The sequence below is a fragment of the Anopheles gambiae genome, chromosome 2 (genome assembly GCF_943734735.2).
Source record: "Anopheles gambiae chromosome 2, idAnoGambNW_F1_1, whole genome shotgun sequence".
In the NCBI taxonomy this organism is placed as follows: domain Eukaryota; kingdom Metazoa; phylum Arthropoda; class Insecta; order Diptera; family Culicidae; genus Anopheles; species Anopheles gambiae.
This window is the reverse complement of record NC_064601.1, coordinates 103,507,474-103,525,828: the sequence shown is the minus strand read 5'-3', so window position 1 is coordinate 103,525,828 and position 18,355 is coordinate 103,507,474. Positions and strand designations below refer to the sequence as shown.

The 18,355-nt window shown below is 47.2% G+C and overlaps 3 protein-coding genes across 3 annotated transcripts; 2 read left to right on the top strand and 1 right to left on the bottom strand.

The window, feature by feature from the left end:
* Positions 1-4,874: 4,874 nt before the first annotated feature.
* On the bottom strand, positions 4,875-11,234 carry LOC1277193 (ankyrin-3). Its single transcript, XM_001688879.2, has 8 exons — positions 9,588-11,234; positions 8,578-8,741; positions 8,363-8,478; positions 7,917-8,279; positions 7,682-7,835; positions 7,441-7,619; positions 7,266-7,369; positions 4,875-7,182 (listed from the first exon to the last, which is right to left on the bottom strand). Exons 1-8 carry the CDS (start codon positions 9,762-9,764, stop codon positions 6,172-6,174), a joined length of 2,268 nt encoding a protein of 755 aa, XP_001688931.2. The 5' UTR covers positions 9,765-11,234; the 3' UTR covers positions 4,875-6,171.
* Positions 11,235-11,453: 219 nt separating this feature from the next.
* Positions 11,454-13,143, top strand: LOC1277192 (eukaryotic translation initiation factor 3 subunit I). The gene is made up of 3 exons (XM_316636.5): positions 11,454-11,610; positions 11,820-12,046; positions 12,123-13,143. Exons 1-3 carry the CDS (start codon positions 11,608-11,610, stop codon positions 12,874-12,876), a joined length of 984 nt encoding a protein of 327 aa, XP_316636.4. The 5' UTR covers positions 11,454-11,607; the 3' UTR covers positions 12,877-13,143.
* A 749-nt stretch (positions 13,144-13,892) lies between these two features.
* LOC4576420 (uncharacterized) lies at positions 13,893-18,006 on the top strand. Its single transcript, XM_001237845.3, has 2 exons — positions 13,893-14,343; positions 14,601-18,006. Exon 2 carries the CDS (start codon positions 14,974-14,976, stop codon positions 16,075-16,077), a length of 1,104 nt encoding a protein of 367 aa, XP_001237846.3. The 5' UTR covers positions 13,893-14,343; positions 14,601-14,973; the 3' UTR covers positions 16,078-18,006.
* Positions 18,007-18,355: the final 349 nt, after the last annotated feature.

Sequence of the window (18,355 nt, the reverse complement as noted above, 5' to 3'; positions counted from 1 at the left end):
CTCCTTCTGCTTCATTCTGAAATCTCTAATTTTGGCTCAAATCACCACGCTCGGACAACAAAGGAGCGCACCTCCTCACGCGTGTTATGCACGGATGAGCGTTGTTCGAATTGCAATTTCCTTGTTTGAGTAGCTGGAAGAGAATGGGCTGGCTGGTTTTTGCCGCTGTTTCTGGTTCTCAAAAAATGGACGCACTGGTTTTTGTTTGTTGTTGCTGTTTACTGTTTGCTGCCAAAGGCTATTACGGCTTTTACATGCCTATTTCATAGTCATTTTGTAAAAAAAAAACATACCATTAAGTAGAAAAGCTTTTACATATTCTTAGCTAATGGAAGGGAAGGATAAGTGTTCGACAAAGGAGTCGCAACAGTGGTTACCTTGGGTGGTCAGACATGAATGAATATTGGCAATATGTCCATAAAATCGTAACGATCATCACAGCACAACAATTGGTACGAGTTTTTAAGGATTTAATGTTAATGGTTTTGTGAGCATAACTAGAACTGGACCTTCGAACCTTCAAAACTAATGTTGATCTTTTCCCATTATGTTTGTCTGTATCTTTTAGGTTCGTGGATAGAATGTATCGAGCTTCTTCTTCTTTTTCTTTTTGAAATAACGATCTAGGCGATCACATCGGCCTATAAAAGGTTTCCGAGACCTGTTTAGAGAGCACCACGCACGCCCGAATAATCAGTCTTTGCTACATTCTTTTGGGAATCGATTCAGTCCGGTCTTGTAGGAGCCGACGGGTGTATCTAATAGACCACCGGGCCGCTCCAATGTATCTAACATATTGATCAATACTGTTAAGCTGTACTGTTCTGTACACCGTGCATCACAGATGATTAAAGGTATTGGCACGTGGGATCTTACATGTCCGGATCATTGTGTGATCTTACACGACTTGAAGTGGAAATAATTATCGTCTCGACGCTTCATTGTTTTTTTTCCATACATTCAGTACCCTGCAATCGGCCGAGTAATAATTTACCTTAATGCAGCTCAAGGATAATCGGGCAGGCAGAGTAGTATAAATTGAGTCCAATATTTAGTCGCTTAAATACTTGTATCGATCTCTCAAAAAGTATCAAAAAGACTAACAAGATCCTCACCTGAGTCTTCAGTCAAGCTAAGCAACCGAAATTTGGCACGATCTCTCTCTCTCTCTCTCTCTCCTGCATGTCTGCAGGAAGGTAGTCTGTGGGCTTATCTTGGATGAAGGTAGTTAGGTTGTGCTCAACTTTAATCCTCTCTAACCCATTTGAACTTCAGCGTTAAGTCGTACTTCAGATGTCTTGCATACGTACATGTGTATCAAGGTGTTTTGGGAAGGATATTTTTCCTCGCTTTCTTCTGTTTCAATGCTGGTCAATATAGCGATACAAATCTTTACCAAAAGTTCACTTAACATCCCATAAATGTTTGAAACGATGACATTACCTCAATAGAGATGTTAGCATTTAATTTAATACAGTGCCCACAAAAAGTATACCATCATTATGGAAATGACCCTACCCTGTAATCGTCCACCTTAAAAGGACTCTCTAAAGGCTTCATATCCTCCGTCCCAAAAGAGGCTTTGCCTTTCCTCCGATTGGCTCGCCGGTTCCATAATGAACGTTAATTTGTGAATGTCCTTAACTTGTTGTACCTCTCCCAAAGGTCGTGCAAAATGACCCGACAGAGGGACAACCCAGTGCGCGCGGATGTGCGCGATCTGTGTACGCATCGCAGTGTACTACGGAGTGGGTTTCATTAAATCCCAAGCGCAGCAACCTTCCCTGGTGGCAATGTTATTGGAGCTTGCGAACCCCAATCAAACCTGCCCCAACCGTTCGATACTCTCCCGCCTGGGGGAACAAAAAAAAAAAGCAACCGACGACAAATCAACGCACCACCAATTGCCAATTCCCCTGCAGCTTCCGCCGGCAATGTCTCATTAGCGGCGTACGCGCACACGGGTTGCAGCGCCTCCGAAAGCCAGATCCAAAGTCAAATGGTGATCTTACTCGAGGACAGAACGAAATTGCCGTCATGCCGCGTCCGCGTCTCCGTGGGATCATCCACTGGCCGGTGTAGGTCCCCTACTCCGCTTTACCTTCCGGTCTTTGCTCAGATCACCTGTTGTCATAGCAGCAGCAGCAGTAGCGTGCTGCAGCGTGGCGGAATGTTTGCTTCAGTTCCGTTCCAACCGAGCTACCTTTCGTTGCATGCCCACCTGCCCGCACGCTTTTTCCTTCACCCTGCACAGAGGTTGACCATGTGGGAGGACACGGTCCTGACATTGTCATGAGGTCTTGATGTTTTTTTTCAATAGTCGCTGTCGTCTAATTCGGTATGTTGCTGAAACTAATCGTCTAGAATCATCCGGTTTCCCCGCCGCCGGTAGTTTTGCTTTGCTGATGCAAAGAAGGGGGAGGGTAGCGAGGAAGTAAAAAAATCAAGAATCTAAAGCCAACGCAAAGACGGAACACAGACGGCGTTAATCTGGCAATTCAGAAGGTTAAATAGTTAAGCGGGGCGCAAATATGGAGAGCATAATAAGTACATTACGCAGAATTCTTCGTGCGGCAGCTTTAGATAAAGTCATATAGTTTATCTATCCAGGGCTTAAAACAACTCAATCTACACAACCTATTACAAGTTTTGGTTTTTTTTTTTTTTTTTTTTTTTTTTTGCGAAAAATGGTTTTAAAGCAGCTTTGGTGACCTTTCCTAATCCAAATTAGAATTACTCCAGTAACTACTCCTTCTCTCTCTCTCTCTCTCTCTCTCTCTCTCTCTCTCTCTCTCTCTCTCTCAATCTCTCTCGAATGTGAATGTTTATTCTTTCCGACTCTTTTTTTTTCTTCTCGCCCCATTCCCCTTTACGTTACCGTCCGGCATTACACCTTGATCCTCGCTCATTTACCATTCGAGGGCGACCTTCTTCTGCGCGCGAAAAGGAACGGCCACGTTCGAGAGCAGCACTTGCAGCTCACTGCGGTGGGAAAAATATGACAGGTTCACACGACTTTATGGCTCCGATGACTCCTACCGTCGTCTATGATAGTCCCGGCGATTGCCAAACGTTTTCGGTACGCATTTCCTTTTTCCGCTTTTTGCTTGGTGACTTGGTCGGTCTGCTCCCGAAGGCCTACCTCACCACGAAACTGTGCAGCCCCCATTAGAGCACGCCGCGGCGATGGTATCCAGGAAGGCAGCGAGATAGTTTAGGCTGATGATTGTTCACGATTTTTTGAAGAGATTGTGTTGTGTGAGGTTTTTTTGTGGGAAGGGGGTTCTTTTTCGCCTTTCATATTTGCACACTGGCATGCATGCACGCCGCCGTCCGTGTGCCGAAAGTGCTTCGATCTGCGATCATTACTGGCAGCTGAAATTAGCAGGAAGTTGCGGCCCAAGGTCAGGTTCAGGTTCGGCAGACAGGCGGCAGGGATTTACCCATAACCAGCCGTTTCCGATATTAACATGCAGATCTTTACGGCACAGTCTGCAATAGAATGCTCGAATCAATATTTTACTATAGTTTACCGTTACTTGCTATATCAATGTCATTTGTTTGTGCTTTTTTCTTAAGTTTGCTGCACGATTTGAACTCGTTCAATGAGCAATTCCCACATCACACATAGCATGGTTTGTATGTGCAAGGATCGGAAATTCAAACAATCAATCATACAATCCTTGAACCACGCACGCTGCTGATAGTAATCTAATACACTAACACCTGAACTTGTTTCTAGTGAATGTTTGAACTCTTTTATAACTATATAAAACCAACCCAAGCTTAAACGTGCGCAATTATTCCTCTATTGCTTAATGGTCAACGGTTATGTCAACAAAACAACAGACCGATGATTCGTCGTGTGGGCGATCTTTGGCAGCATTCATTACCCCGCCCCCTCTCCCTCTAGAAGGTGTAACTATTCCTATCGATTTCGTTCCGGTTGACCAACCAGCAGACCCCTGGTGGAATGCGTGTAAAGTAGTCGCACCACCGTAGTTGTTCTAAGGAGGGTGCGATTGTGGAAATTTGATCGTTAAAACGCAACCCGTGTCCGTGTCTAGCCACGCTGGTGCTGTCGATCTGGTCGTATCGCGTAGCACATGTAGCGCCTTATAGCTAATGATATTATTACTAGCATCGTTTACAGAACATTTAATACCGTTTGGGACGAGACACGGTTGATTGGTTTGTGGTGTGGTTGTTACTGTTTAATTTGATGTTTTCGTTCCCAATTAACATGATACACAGCCGATACACACTATCGAGTAATGGAGCCAAAATTCGAATATCAATGGACCCAATTCGAACGATGTTTCGACCCATGTGCGCGCGCGTGTGTGTGTGTGGTAATGCCTCGGGCTAAACGTGCGAAAGGCCTAATTAGATACCCGTTGAGACAGGCGTAAAATCAATTTCCTGTCACACACACACACTCTTGGCGACAGGTGTTAAGTATTGGTTCCCTCCCCCAGGGCTTGATGTACCCCCGGTACAGGAAATGTGCCTGTTTTGGGACAAAAAGGGTGTGTTTGCTACCCAAGGGTCAGTCAGGTATGGTTTTATTATTGATTTCGGAACTAAGCCGGATCTTCCAGTTAAGATGGATGGATTCGGACCAAGTGTTTATGATTTGTCTGGCAGCAGGCGAAGAAACGTTTAAAAAAACTTTGAATATTTTTGTTATGTTCATGACGAATCTACCCGTCGAATGAGAGCTTCCTGGGCAATGGCGACACTTTAAAAACTCCCCCAGAGGCGCCAGTAGAGATCAAATGCATTACATTTCCTGTCTGGGCCATTGCATTTTCATATTGCGATTGGCCATTCATTTTTATTGGCCCGTCAGTAGAACAATAAAAAAAACTCAATTTATTTTTCCAAACTCTTTATTACTTTCACATTTGCATGCAAACCCGTCGAATATTTTGTATGCCACATTGGTTGGACAGCTCCTTACAAACGGATTGTTCACGGCACAGCGCACAAAATACTTTCTTTCGCATCTTCCTTTTCCTTTCTCTTCCGTTCCGCGCCATCTACAATGTATGCTCAGTTTTAAGTTTGATTGATTTTTCAGTCCTATCTGAAGTGTGTTGAAGAAATTCGGTGTTTTCCAAGCGGCGAAACTCCCCCTTTGCTCCGCCCCCTCCGCCCATACATTCACATTGTACACACGCTTGCATATATTTTGTTTGATATATTTGTTCGTTTGTTCGTGACGACTGCTCCTGCTGACGTGCAACCGGAAGCCAGTGTGTGTTTGTGTGCCTGATCGTATAATTTCGTTAGTCATATCTACTGCATCGATGTTGCTTCATGTGCACACCACTACCACCACCACCAGCACACTCTCCATTTTCCGCCTCCAACTCCGGCTGCACGAGCGCATGTACTTGTTTATCTAACCAACTACCTATAAAAGTGTGGATCCTTAGTAAACGCTACAACATATTTACATTATACACACAACACACATACATATTTTCATGTTCTTTTTTTTGCTAGCTCACTGCGAGCTTTACAATATTTATACGTGTACGATTGTTTTCATTTTTTGTTTACGGGCTGTTTAGGACACATCGATTAGGCTTTGGGGCGCGTAATCCTCCTTCATGGACGCGTTTCCTGGCGCTTTCGTTTATAGCTACATTCGATTGGGAGTGTTTTTTTTTTTTGTTTCTTCTTCAGATCATTTTACGGTCAGCTACGGTTGAAAAACGACTTAAACTAAAGATGTCTTTGTTCGTGGCATAAGATTGCTTTGGAGATCCTTAGCTATATTCTTTTAACTAGCGAGTGTATCTAATTGAATGCTGAAAAGTCTTAATTAAAATGTAGAGAGTGACAGAGAAAAAAAGACGTACAGTTAATGGAGAGTAACGAAACGGATTTTTTTTAATTTTACAAAACTAATCTAAACTATCTAGACTGTATCCTAAAAGGGAAATGAAAATGAAGGGAAATAAACCGTCGGTCTGATAGATAAACGATCGCTGCTACTTGCTTTATCTTCGGGCACGTTAACGATACACAACAAAACAAACAACTAGCTATCGCAGCACCTAATGAAAGAGATCTCGAGAGAAAGCGTTAACTCTCGTGTTGTTTTTTTTTCTTCTTCTTAACTTACGGCTCATCCCCGCTCGTGTTCGTCCGTCAGCGGCTCTACTTGTCGAAGTTCATCACGTACTCTTTCAACGGACCGGGCAGATTCAGCCGCGCTATGTTCGGGGCCAGCTTCTTGTCCAGGCTGTTGTAGATGCAGACGCGGCACAGCTGCTTCAGGCTGCGCGGCTTCTTGTACAGCGTAATGATTAGGTGGCGCAGGTTGTCGATCGACCGGTGCGGCACCTGCGCGATCAGCAGATTGTGCAGCGTCTTCAGGCAGTTGAACAGTGGTTCGTGCTTCATCGAGTAGTAGAACAGGTAGATGATGCGCTGGTACGTTTGCTCCCGGTCGAGCAGAATGAACTCTTTGCGCGTGATCAGCATAATGTAGTAGAACAGCAGATAGTTGCGCGCATTGTTGCGGAACGAGCTGCGCAGGTTTTCGTTCCCATTCGAGGGACCGCCTGTGCCCGACCCGCCCGGTCCACCGCCGTTCCCGTTTGCCGCTGAGGAAGCACCACCGCCTCCTCCTCCAGCACCGCCCGTCACCACCACTCCACCCGGTCCGCCGTTGCTGGGGCCGCCGGTACTGCTGGCACCGCCGGAGGCGGCAGCATCCACCGCACCACCCGGTGCGGCACCACGTATACCGCCGAAGTTGATGAAATCGTTTACGAAAATGATGGAAGAGTTGCTGCTGCTCGCCCCGTTCGCCATCAGCTTGTTGCTGAGCGAAATGTTCGGATCGATGCCGTACTGGATCAGCAGCAGCAGCAGCTCGTACACGCACAGAATGTCCGGGCAGGTGCGCACGTTGACGATCATGTCGATCACCGACTGCAGGATGTGCTGGGAGGTGATGTTGCAGTCCAGCCCGTACTGCAGCAGCAGCAGGAGAATGTTTTTGATAAAGTCAAAGTTGGCGCGTTTCTGGATATCACAGTTGAGCGTAAAGTTCTCGGAGACGGTGAAGATGAGCACGTGGAGCGGCGTCAGGTTGGAGCGATAGGAGCAGTTTGGATTGGCGCCGTTTTGTAACAGTATTCGAATGCAGTTCAAATAGCAGACCTACAAGTGAAATGGATATAAATTTTAGAAAATCCATTAAAACGGTGTGAGAAATTATGATTGGTATACATTTACGAAAATACCTTCATTGAGTGTGTGAAATGGTGCAGCGGATCCTTGTTGATAAGTGGCACTAAACAGACCATAATAGGAACGGATCCATCCCGACCAACAATATTGGGGTCTCCTGCAATCAAATAAAGATATTTTTTGCTCAGATCTCATACAAATTTCTTTTATCCTCATCTCTCTACTTACCTCCTTCTTTGATGAGCATGTTCAGCAGCTCGTAGCAAACCTCCCAGTCTCGTATATGGCGAAAGACGCAGGCAAGCGCACTGTTTCCTGTTTGATTGATTGAGCTCTTAGCACCGTTCTGCAGTAGAAAGCGCACCAAATGCAACACATCCCATTTGTTCCACTTGTCGTAGCCATATCTGCAATAAACCATTTGTTAAGTAGTTTCCTCCTGAGGGGGTGACTTGTTCACTACACATACCTGGCCTCCTCTAGGGCATACCGGACGATGATCGCGTGCAGTGGGGTGTTGCCCAAAGAATCGGGACTATTGATCAGTTCCTTGCAGCCCCGTTCCAACAGTATACGAATTGTGGTGAGTGTGTCTTCGGCCGATTTTCTCGCCGCCAGGATTACTAAAAAAGAATAAATTTCGATAACGTTACTTGCACATGTTCTGCTTGTACAATATTGCATGATTTCGTTCGTGAACGTACCAACATGCAGCAGCGTCATTTGCTGCGTGCAGGTGCGCACCGTCGTGATGGCACCGTGCTGTATCAGCAGCTCCAGAAAGCGTCCATCGTGCAGCACCGCCTGGTGGATCGGGTAGTACTCGTCCTTGATCAGATTGATCTCGTCCGAGCGCGTCTGGACGAGATGCTGCACACACTTCCAGGCGCCCCGCTCGCAGGCAATGTGCAGCAGCGGCTTCCGCACCCGGAACGGCATCCACGGTTCCTCCATCTTTTGAGCCAGTATGTTCAGCACGTTGATCTGATCGCCATCGATCGCGTAGCAGACGGCATTCTGCAGCTTCGTGTTCGGTCGCTCGCAAACCCTCACATCGTCGCCTTGATCTATGTGTTAAGAGAGAAAAAACAAAAAATCATTCCAATTGTTGCACGTATTTTGCAGCAGACATCTCGTTGTTCTGACTTACTTTTGTACTTCCCACTCTCTTCGCAGTTGTGCGAGTGTGCACCGGGAAAGCACATCCTTGCTTCGGTATCTATTCTAGCACCGTGTTTAAGCAGCAGCTCTACACATTCTTCGTAACTGTTGGAGTGAAAAAGCAGCAAAAGGGAATTAGAGATTTAGTTAGGCAATGACTATTTGTGGGGCACAGCGATGGTGGTAGTGTTCCCGATGTCTCACCCCTTCAGACAGGCTATGTGCAGTGGTAAGGAACACGAGCTCCGGTTCACATCCGGGCGATGTCTTTGCAGTAGCCACCTAGCTAGTTCTACATGGTTTAGTCCTACGCTTTTCTGCAGCAAATTGTATCCTGTTTCGTCGTGTATCGCAAGGATATTTTCGTACTGTGGAATGAAAAGGAGAAGTACATGAAACACGGTTAACCTCTAACCTCTAATTTAGTAAAGTCTATCGATGTAAAACTATTAAACAAAAGCAGTGACTAATAATTATGCACTCTAAACATTACTAAGAGTTATATTAAAATTAACCACAACAAAAAATGACTCCAGTACCATGTCCCATTTTCATTTCGCAACGAATAAAGCGTATGCAAATATGGAGCGGTATCAAAAGGGGGAAGAGCGTTGCCTGCCTGCCTGCCCCCGGCGGAAGTGAATCGTATTCACGATTGATAATGAATGCACGGGAATTAGTTACAGATGCGTGCGTCATGCAAGCACGCGCCACTCCTCCCGAGACAAGTATTACACACACTCCCTGTCTCTCTTTCCATCTCATGTTTTCTCTTCTCTTCTCTACCGTGTAAAAAGGGCCAAACGGGAATCTACCGCAGATCGGTCCCTTGGAGCGAATGAGCTGATGCAAAAGATCGTCTCGATACGATGGCGATTGACGCACACATCAGGAATGGGACGCGGAGGAGGCTGGAAAATGTTTCATCGCCGGAATTTCGCTTGATTTCAATTTTGCTAATGATGTGGTGCCACTCGGCGGCGGCGCCTTATTTGTGTGTATACAAAACAGTTTTGTTGTTTTGCTTGTCGATTTTAGCAAACAATGCGCGTTTTGCGGACTATGGTTTAAAGCAACAATCATCACCGCACTGTTTAGGGTTATTTGTTATGTGTTAATTTATAGAGGTTTTTCGCAATATACGACCTAAGAAAGTTGTGAAGAAAGAAGAATTTGATTACAAAAACACCATCCGCTGGCGGACAGATACGTACCTTCGGTATTTGAAGCAACAGTGGCTCTAGCCGCTGTATCGATATCTTTGGATTTGCCCTGAGTGCGTCGAAGATTGTGTTCACCTTTTCAACCGTCGTTTCCGACACCTTGTGGCCGTCGCGGTTCGAGAGCAGCGCACTGCCGGACCGAAACACTTGGCTAACTGAGCCACCCATGCTGGATGGCGATTGATGTTGTCGTTGCTTCTTTCACTTCAAAATCGATCGTTCCTATGGAAACGTGTGTGCAGAAGTAAAATGGGAAATCACGTTCCACTCGCCACGGCTCTACACAACAGCCTAGTATTGCCACTCCGTATGAAAACGACCGGACCAGGCTAAGCAGTAGCTGCACATGACACCTTTCCAGTAACGGAATTCACTACAGCCGATCCAAGTAATATGTGCTGACCTGCATTGGCCATCGGCGGGTCTACGTTGTGTCCTCTTCGGTGTGCGTGCGTGTGCAGGACTTTATCCGGGCCGTACACTCAACACATCAGCCGATTACGATAATACTCTTCTGCGTAAATAGACACACAAGCACGCTTTAAGGGCACCGGGTGCGCAACGCTCGCCTCCCGGAGTGGATGGGGAAACTTCGGACAACTTTGCGCTCTCTCAGCTGGATGCTATTATGACTTATTCCACTTCCCAGCCTGCGATGACGCACAAGCACAAAACACCACGTCCGTCGGCTACCACTGATTGCGCTACTGCTTTTTGCTGCTTTATCGGCGGTAAATACTACAATACTTCCTCGACTGCCGCTAGCGATGATGCAGCTAATACTATTACTGTAACAATGACAACGGGCAGAACATAACAGGCGAAGCTCTGACGGTTGACCTTTAGCATTCTCCACCGGACGCGTTGCTGCGCTTTCTACGGGCTTCCTTCCCGCGCACTTCCCCCCAGTACACCACCACTACCAACGCGCTGTCTAGAGGACATTTATCCTTCCCAAAGCCGTTCGCATTATGCAATTTGATGCTGCCAAGCGCACACTGGACTGGACACACACAGACACGGACTTTGTAAGGGCCGGAGCTGGGCTGGCTCCCTAACCATTCTGTCTCACACCATTTGTTTTGATGCAACGCTCCCATCAGCAGCAGCTGGCCTTAGCTGTGCAGCTGCACTTTTGGCTGGCTGTCTCGAAACACGGCAGGAAAAAACGCACAAGCATGCTCTTGCTACTTGCACAACGCACTGAACGCTGCTCCAGCATGGGAAGCAGCATTTCTTTCTTTGCGACCGTGTTTTCACAGCTCCACAAAACCACCTAGTCTGTCACCATGTTTGTTTGGTCGGGGAAAATCAATACACTGGCGAGGGCAAGCTTCCGAAACCTTTTTTTCAAGGTCCACGATAAACCACGACCACCATTAGGGCTAAATCGTAGCACGACACGCGTTGCAGCACACTTTCCAGCACACAGCCATGCGGTTTGGTTGGAGCGATTGCGGTTAAATGGACTGGAGTTGCTGGGTCGTATCAAGCGCTAGAGCAGTGCTGGGGCTTTTCGCTCATTGCTTCCAGCCCTTCATTGTCACTAATGCAATTGTTGCTTTCTTTTGAGTTTTCGTCGTTTTTTTTCGCTCTGTTGTTGCGGACCTTTGCATGTTTTGACGTACACGCATCTGTCCCAAAACATTGCGAACGGCTACGGTTGCCCATGCAGCATCGAGCAGCATTGACGTCACAGAATGTTATTGTTGTATTTTTAAATAAATAATCAGGTAAACTTTCGTTTAATTGTATACTTTATACATAATTATGTCTTTTATATGAACTAGATCGACCGTCGTACGATTTTTAATAAATATTAAAATAATTCTCATATTTGCTGCATGGGCACCCTTCGCTACACCCGGCGTGACGTTGTTGACAGCACGCTCGTTTGGCGTTTGACAGCGAAATTGCCAAAAAGTCTTTCCAGCGATTTGCATTTTGTCGTACACCTCGCCGTCCGTAGATTATTCCATTTTCCATCGAATAAAGGACGTGTGCAAGCAAAATGGTACGTAAAGGACGTTTCCGGCTTGCGGTTGAAAGCATCGTCGGTAGCAAAAACTACAGTGCAGCTACCGTTGAGCTGAATATTCCATCTGGGAGTTGTGCCTCTAACCTCACAAAACGCAGCGAATGTTGCCGATGGAAGGAGGGGGACCCAGCAGTGAACAAACACACAGAGTGAGATTGCATCCGCCTTTTCTTTCTCCATTCCAGAAACCGTTGATGCTGCAAGGACATCAGCGTGCCATCACGCAAATCAAATACAACCGCGAGGGCGATCTGATCTTTTCCTCGGCCAAGGACAGCAAACCGAGCGTGTGGTACTCGCTGAACGGCGAGCGTCTCGGTACGTTCAATGGACACATCGGTGCCGTCTGGTGTGTCGACGTGGATTGGACGACGACCCGGTTGATTACCGGCGCCGGTGACATGAACACATTGTGCGTATCCTTGCGAGTGGAAGCGAAGAAAGAGCTCTGGTTTCTAATCTGCTCCCTCATTTCATCCTATTTTCAGTTTGTGGGACGTTGAAACCGGTACAGCGCTGGGCAAGATTCCGTGCAACTCGTCCGTGCGTACGTGCAACTTTAGCTTCTCCGGCAACCAGGCCTCCTACTCGACGGATCGGGCGATGAACCACCCGTGCGAGCTGTTCGTGATCGATGTGCGAAACATCGACGCCAGCATCAGCAGTGCCGATCCAGTATTGAAGCTGACGATGAACGAGCAGCAAAGCAAGATCACGTCGATGCTGTGGGGCGCCCTGGACGAGACGGTCATTACCGGGCACGAGAACGGTTCGCTGCGCATCTGGGATTTGCGCGCGGTGAAGGAGCTCAACTCGGTGAACGACCACACCGCCAGCATTACGGACATGCAGATGTCGAGCGACGGTACGATGTTCGTCTCGTCGTCGAAGGATTGCTCCGCCAAGCTGTTCGATTCGGATTCGCTGATGTGCTTGAAGACGTTCAAAACCGAGCGGCCGGTCAACTCGGCCTGCATCAGCCCGCTGTTCGAGCATGTCGCGCTCGGCGGCGGCCAGGACGCGATGGAGGTCACCACGACCTCGACGCAGGCCGGCAAGTTCGATTCCCGCTTCTTCCATCTGGTGTACGAGGAGGAGTTTGCGCGCGTGAAGGGACACTTCGGTCCGATCAACAGCATGGCATTCCATCCGGATGGTAAAAGTTTCGCGACGGGCGGTGAGGACGGTTTTGTGCGCCTTCAAGTGTTTGACTCTTCGTACTACGAGCATACGTTCGAGTAGAGAGATAGCGCGTCCTTTTTGTTGTGCTATTGTACTGAACGAGAATACAGCAAGAACGTACATAAAAAGAACATTAAACAAGCGACAGATCGTGCAGCGGTGTTAAGTAACTAGCGTGATAAGTGGAAAACGTGTGAAATCTCCCAGAGTGCGTAAATTTAACATCAACTAGCGCACATCCGACGGCGGGACCATGCGTATCGGTACCGGACGTCCTGGTGAATGGGAAAGGAATAAACGAGGGAGTGGAGAGTGGGAGAGAAAAAAGAATCGTGTGAGCGTTTTAATCTGTCTTGGATTTTCCAAAAATTTCAGGTTTGCACAAAACGGTATACATTTGGACCGTTTTTAGGATTTTTCCCATCAGTAAATCGGACCAGAACCAGGAGCAGAATGAGTTCCGTATCAGTTTCTGAGTCAGAAAAGATTCTAGTAAGAGTTTTGTTCCAGATTAAATATCATGATTAATATAGGTTCGGAATTGATTGGCGAACTAAACAAGGGGTTCGGATTTTATTACAAGAACAGGACAAGATTCGCAAGATTACCCAGGAACTGAGTACAATCAGTTCAATCAGTATGTTGCGAGAGCAACATCAGTTCAAGAAACTGGGAAGGTTGGAATCAGTTGCTAACGGAAATCATTTTTGTTCCTGGATCGTTATAGATTCCGTAACAGTACCGAATACAAATGGAACGGATAGAGTACCTGTACCGAAACGAACTGTTTTAGTTTTATGTTCCAAAGTTCGGTATTTGTTCCAGTACCTTGACAGATGCAGAACTTCATGAAATGTTATTATAAGTTACCTGAAACACATCCCAGCGCTGCTATCTATCCCGCCAAATTCGAAAAAAAAGACACAAAATCACAGTTTTCAAATCATTTCTGCAACCCGCTTCAGCACCTGTTTGTTTTTGAGCTACCCTGTACAGGGCAGTGTCGAACTCACCGCTCTAAACGCACGGTGACAGCAGCGACTGAGCGAGATGCAGCGCGATTTTGGAACGTCAAAAACCCTCACCCTGTTATGCGGGAGCTGCAGCATTGAAATCAATTCCAAACTGTTTAGAAAAAATCAAAATGCAGAGGTGAAGCGAAAGTGTGTAACGAGATCCTACCCGAGCGATGTAAAAATGTGTGTGAGTGTTGAGAATGTAAAATTAAGCTTGTGAACATCTAGCGGAAAAGTGCGGTGAACGGCAACACCATTTGTGAAGTGTGAACAGGAATCGACAGGATTTGCTACAACTCTGAAAATCAGGGAAAACAACTCCTACAGGGAAAGGATACGCAAGACACACACACACATACACACGAAGAGCAGGAAGAAGCTCGTTGGTAGGATCTGCTGCTTCCCCTTTACTAAACGGCAGCAAGTTAATTCCGTTTGCGTGCAATTGTAAGCTTCTCTCATCCCTCGCCCGTGTAAACCATGACACACTGCTCGCTGGTTTCTTCCCACGGTAAGCCATCCTTGCAAATAGTGTGTTGCAGAGGACACAAGCACACATACTACACACGCACACACGTGTTTTTATGTAACGCTCCCTTGCCCTGTCCATCCGTTAAACCGTTTTGGCGCTCGCTGACTCTTTCTTTCTCTCCCCTCTTTCTCTCTCTGTGTCGGTCATTCCATCCCGCTCTGGCTGCTCCGGACGCGCGCGCTGTGCCCGTTCCATGCCGTTGCACTTCGGTTACCTGCATCGGTGCACCACCGCAGCAGCACCACCAGCGCATCATACATCATTCGCATCGATCGGCGGACGGCCAACGGACACTAACGTGTGAGGGTCGCCGTGCGAGCGCTGCTGCTTTCGTTGCACCACTTTCTACTGTTTCGTCGGGCGTGTAAAGTAGGCAGTGCTTGGAGTTGACCGATATCCGTTTCTTTTTTTCGGGGATTTTCTTTTGTGCCATTACTCCTTCCCTGGATCAACTCGTGCCCGGCAGCTCCCATGCGAGTAATAGCGGGATACAAAGAAACAGTACGCCCCAACCGTCGTTACAGTGTACTGCTGTGCTGTGTGCTGTAATAAACGTGCCACTTTCCCGGAAGGAGGAAATCGCACACACACACTTCCGCTGCCAATAGGATGATGGATTGCACCCACAGCGGTAATGGTGGCAGTGGCGTAAGCGGCACCAGCACCGGATGCCACAAGAACGACCTGAACCTGCTGGTAAAGAATATCGTCAAGATACTGCTGACCACCTCGAAGTACCTGCACTGCCCGTTCTGTGCCGACGAGTATCTGTTCGAGTTTACGCTCAAGCACCATCTGCTGAAGAACCACGAGCGCGACCTGGAGAAGATTGTCCGCTCGCCGGACGCCAGCATCCGGTTCTGCGAGAGCAACATCTGCCCGTACTGTGGCGCCCTGTTCTACTACATCTCCGCCCTGCCCAAGCATATCATGAACAGCCACAGCCGCGAGTGTCTGATGAAGTGGCAAGCGATCGAGCAGGAGAACAGCCTGGTGCGCAAGCTGGCGAACGATCCGAGCATCCAGTGCGTGCCCTGTTCGCCCGGGCTGAGCGACTTTTTCGACGAGCTTACGACGACGACGACGACGGCGGCGGCTACGGGTGGCGACGCAGGTCGCCCGATCGCCGCTAGCAGAAACATCATGCAGCTTACCAAACCGTCACCACTGCTCAAGACGGCCCTGCGCAACGTGAACAGGATTACGGTGGCCGCAAACGGTGGCAACGGTGGCATCGATCCAACCGGCACGTCCGCCTGGTCGAGCTTCGGGTTCGACGGTACGCAAACGCGCCGCAGCAGCAACCTCACCAACCAATCCGTCCGACGCGAGCTAAACTTCGGCGACGATCGGTCGTCCGGCCGGCGGGAGGACGGTTGCTCGCCCGTCAGTGGCTCGCCGTCGCTCTGCAACCTGATCGCGGGCAGCTGCTCCCCCTCGCCGAGCAGCGAATCGATCTCGTCCGCCCGCAAGCCCAAGTTCCAGCGCAAGCGCTTCAATCTGCGCTCCATCAAGCCGAAGCTTAACTTCCGCAAGTACGTGCTGTCGAAGTTTTCGAAAAAGTACCACTGCAAGATCGTTACCAGCACGCCGAACAACTTCCTGGACGATGGGCTGAGCAGTGGTGGCGGCTGCGGCGGCGGCGGCAGCAGCCGCGACACGACCCGCTTCCTGCACAACCAGGAGCGCTGGAACCGGATTCACTTCGAATGACGAAGGTATGGGTCGCCGTTTTCGTGCGTCGTCGAGTATCTGTGCGGGCTGCTGTTTTGCTGCGTGTAAGGCGAAGCCCGTTCGTTTGCCTCTCGTTCGTTTCAACTAATTCCATTTTTTTACCCGTTGGCCAACCCTGCCAATGGCCAACACAAACCAACCGTTAAGCGGATAGCGTGCAACGAGATGTACCAAAACTTGGCTGTGCAATCATTTCTTTCCTAGAGAGAGAGAGAGAGAACCCATAGAGAGCAAATTGGTGAACTGGTGGAAAGTTGTGTAGTTTGCAGCAAAAGAAGCAGTTTGTTAACTTTCCAACAGTTCCAGAATGTGGCAGAGAGCGTTTAAAATAGGCGTTATATCACATTGCCGCTATACTTCCACCAGGAGGGTCCATTCTTCGGCGATTGGAAGATTTTGATCGAAAACGAAAACGATCGTCATCTGTGATCGGGTACGATGAGCTGCCAATGCAATCGTAGCCGTAGTAGGCAGTGTGGATGTGTTCTTTCTCCGTGGAAACATGCCTTAAAGAAAAACCGAAGGATGATGTGATTGCTATGACGAGTGCTCGGTTTAAACTACAATATTTTAGCTTACGACGTACAGAGGAGAGATGAAAAACAGTGATCCTCGCAACTGAAAGATGAGGATTCCGCACACGTTACATGGCTCTTAAACTCTTAAATTCGAACAAGAAAACAAAAACACCAATATTATAACTGGACCAATAAGAATGTAATCGTAAGAACGAGTGTGCGAGAGACGTATTCAATCGTTCCCAATTGCTTGTAGAAGGAGGTTACACGGCTGGCCAACCGAAAGAGAGGCGATCATTTTAACGTAAGCGATAGAAATTAAGCGAAAAAGGGAGAAGGGAGCGTTGTAGTATTACTACCCAGAAGAAAAAAAAAATCGAATAGTATCGCATTTTGATTCACACTCGTTAATTTATGATCCTATTAAGCGGTAGAAATAGTGTTTCGCCCTGCCGAAGCCGAAGAAAGTGTCCGTCAGGGCGTGTGTAGTTTTAATAAGTAACGAATCAAACAAAAATCGAATCTCTCGTTCTTGCCTTCAAATGTCGAAAAGAATCTTTTTTACAAAACGGAACCATAAAACACCAAGCTGTTTCCCTCTCCCTCCCCCCCCCCCCCTCCCTTCTCATATTTAACTCCTTAACAACACGACAGCCTAAACAAACGTGAAACGAAAACTCCAAACTAGTAATAGCGTAAAGGAAACTAATAAGTAATGAATTTTAAAATCGCTTCCTTCTCGTGCGCTTCCAACTCGTTAAAGAGAGAGAAAGGAGAGAATTAAGTAAATGAAAATAGGAGCAAATTAAAATAACTCTCTGCCCTCAACCGCGCAGTGCGTCCACAGTGTGTGTGTGTGTGCGAGGGCACTGCGGAGAGTGGCGTTGTAAGATCGGACATTTTTCGATATCTTCCACACTTAAAGCAATTATCTGGAACTAGCCTTACTATGAAGAAACAGAAAAAAAAAACAATTAAAAACTTATTACCGAAATATCCCTTAGGTATACACACAATTTAAAATGAGTAACTTATAAATAAATAAACAAAAGAACAACGATCGCCATATGCGGGACCGGCGGCGTAAATGAAACGGCTAAAGGAGTAGCGAAGTCCGCGCGGTTCGTAGTAATAAATTTATATTTCGAATAGAATCTTGGCACTATTTACCAGAAAGCATCCAGTAGTAGAGGCATATGCCAGCTAGTAGAAAAGCGTAAAGACAGTTCCATTTACATACCGGATCGATCCGATAGAAGGAAGAAATAGTAATTTATCATTCCTTACCTTGTACCAGCATCACAACAAGCGAATGCATAGTAGTAGTAGCAGTAATTATCTCCCGTTAAAGTATTTATGTTGAAAAATAAACAAACTTTCTCTGCTCGAACCACTGCCGTTTCGGAATGGTGTTAGGATGAAAGGGAAAGAAACTTCTGGCCACATTCTGTTTCCGTTGCTGACGATGAAATCATTAGCTTTTGCGAATGTTTTTTCTTATTCTTCTTCTGCTTTATGTATTAATCTATTATAATCCTACTTCTCCTTCCCTATCCCGGTGAGCGTTACAACTCACTGCGCACCTTTCCTTTAATCTCTCTATACTGTTCCCCTTATGCGACCCATACCTGTGTGCTTTAGAAGAAAGACACACTTTTACCAGTCCACAAATAGCCTCCTCTTGAGCGGCGTCCACTCCCAGCGTCAACTACACATGATAATACATCCCCTTACAACCT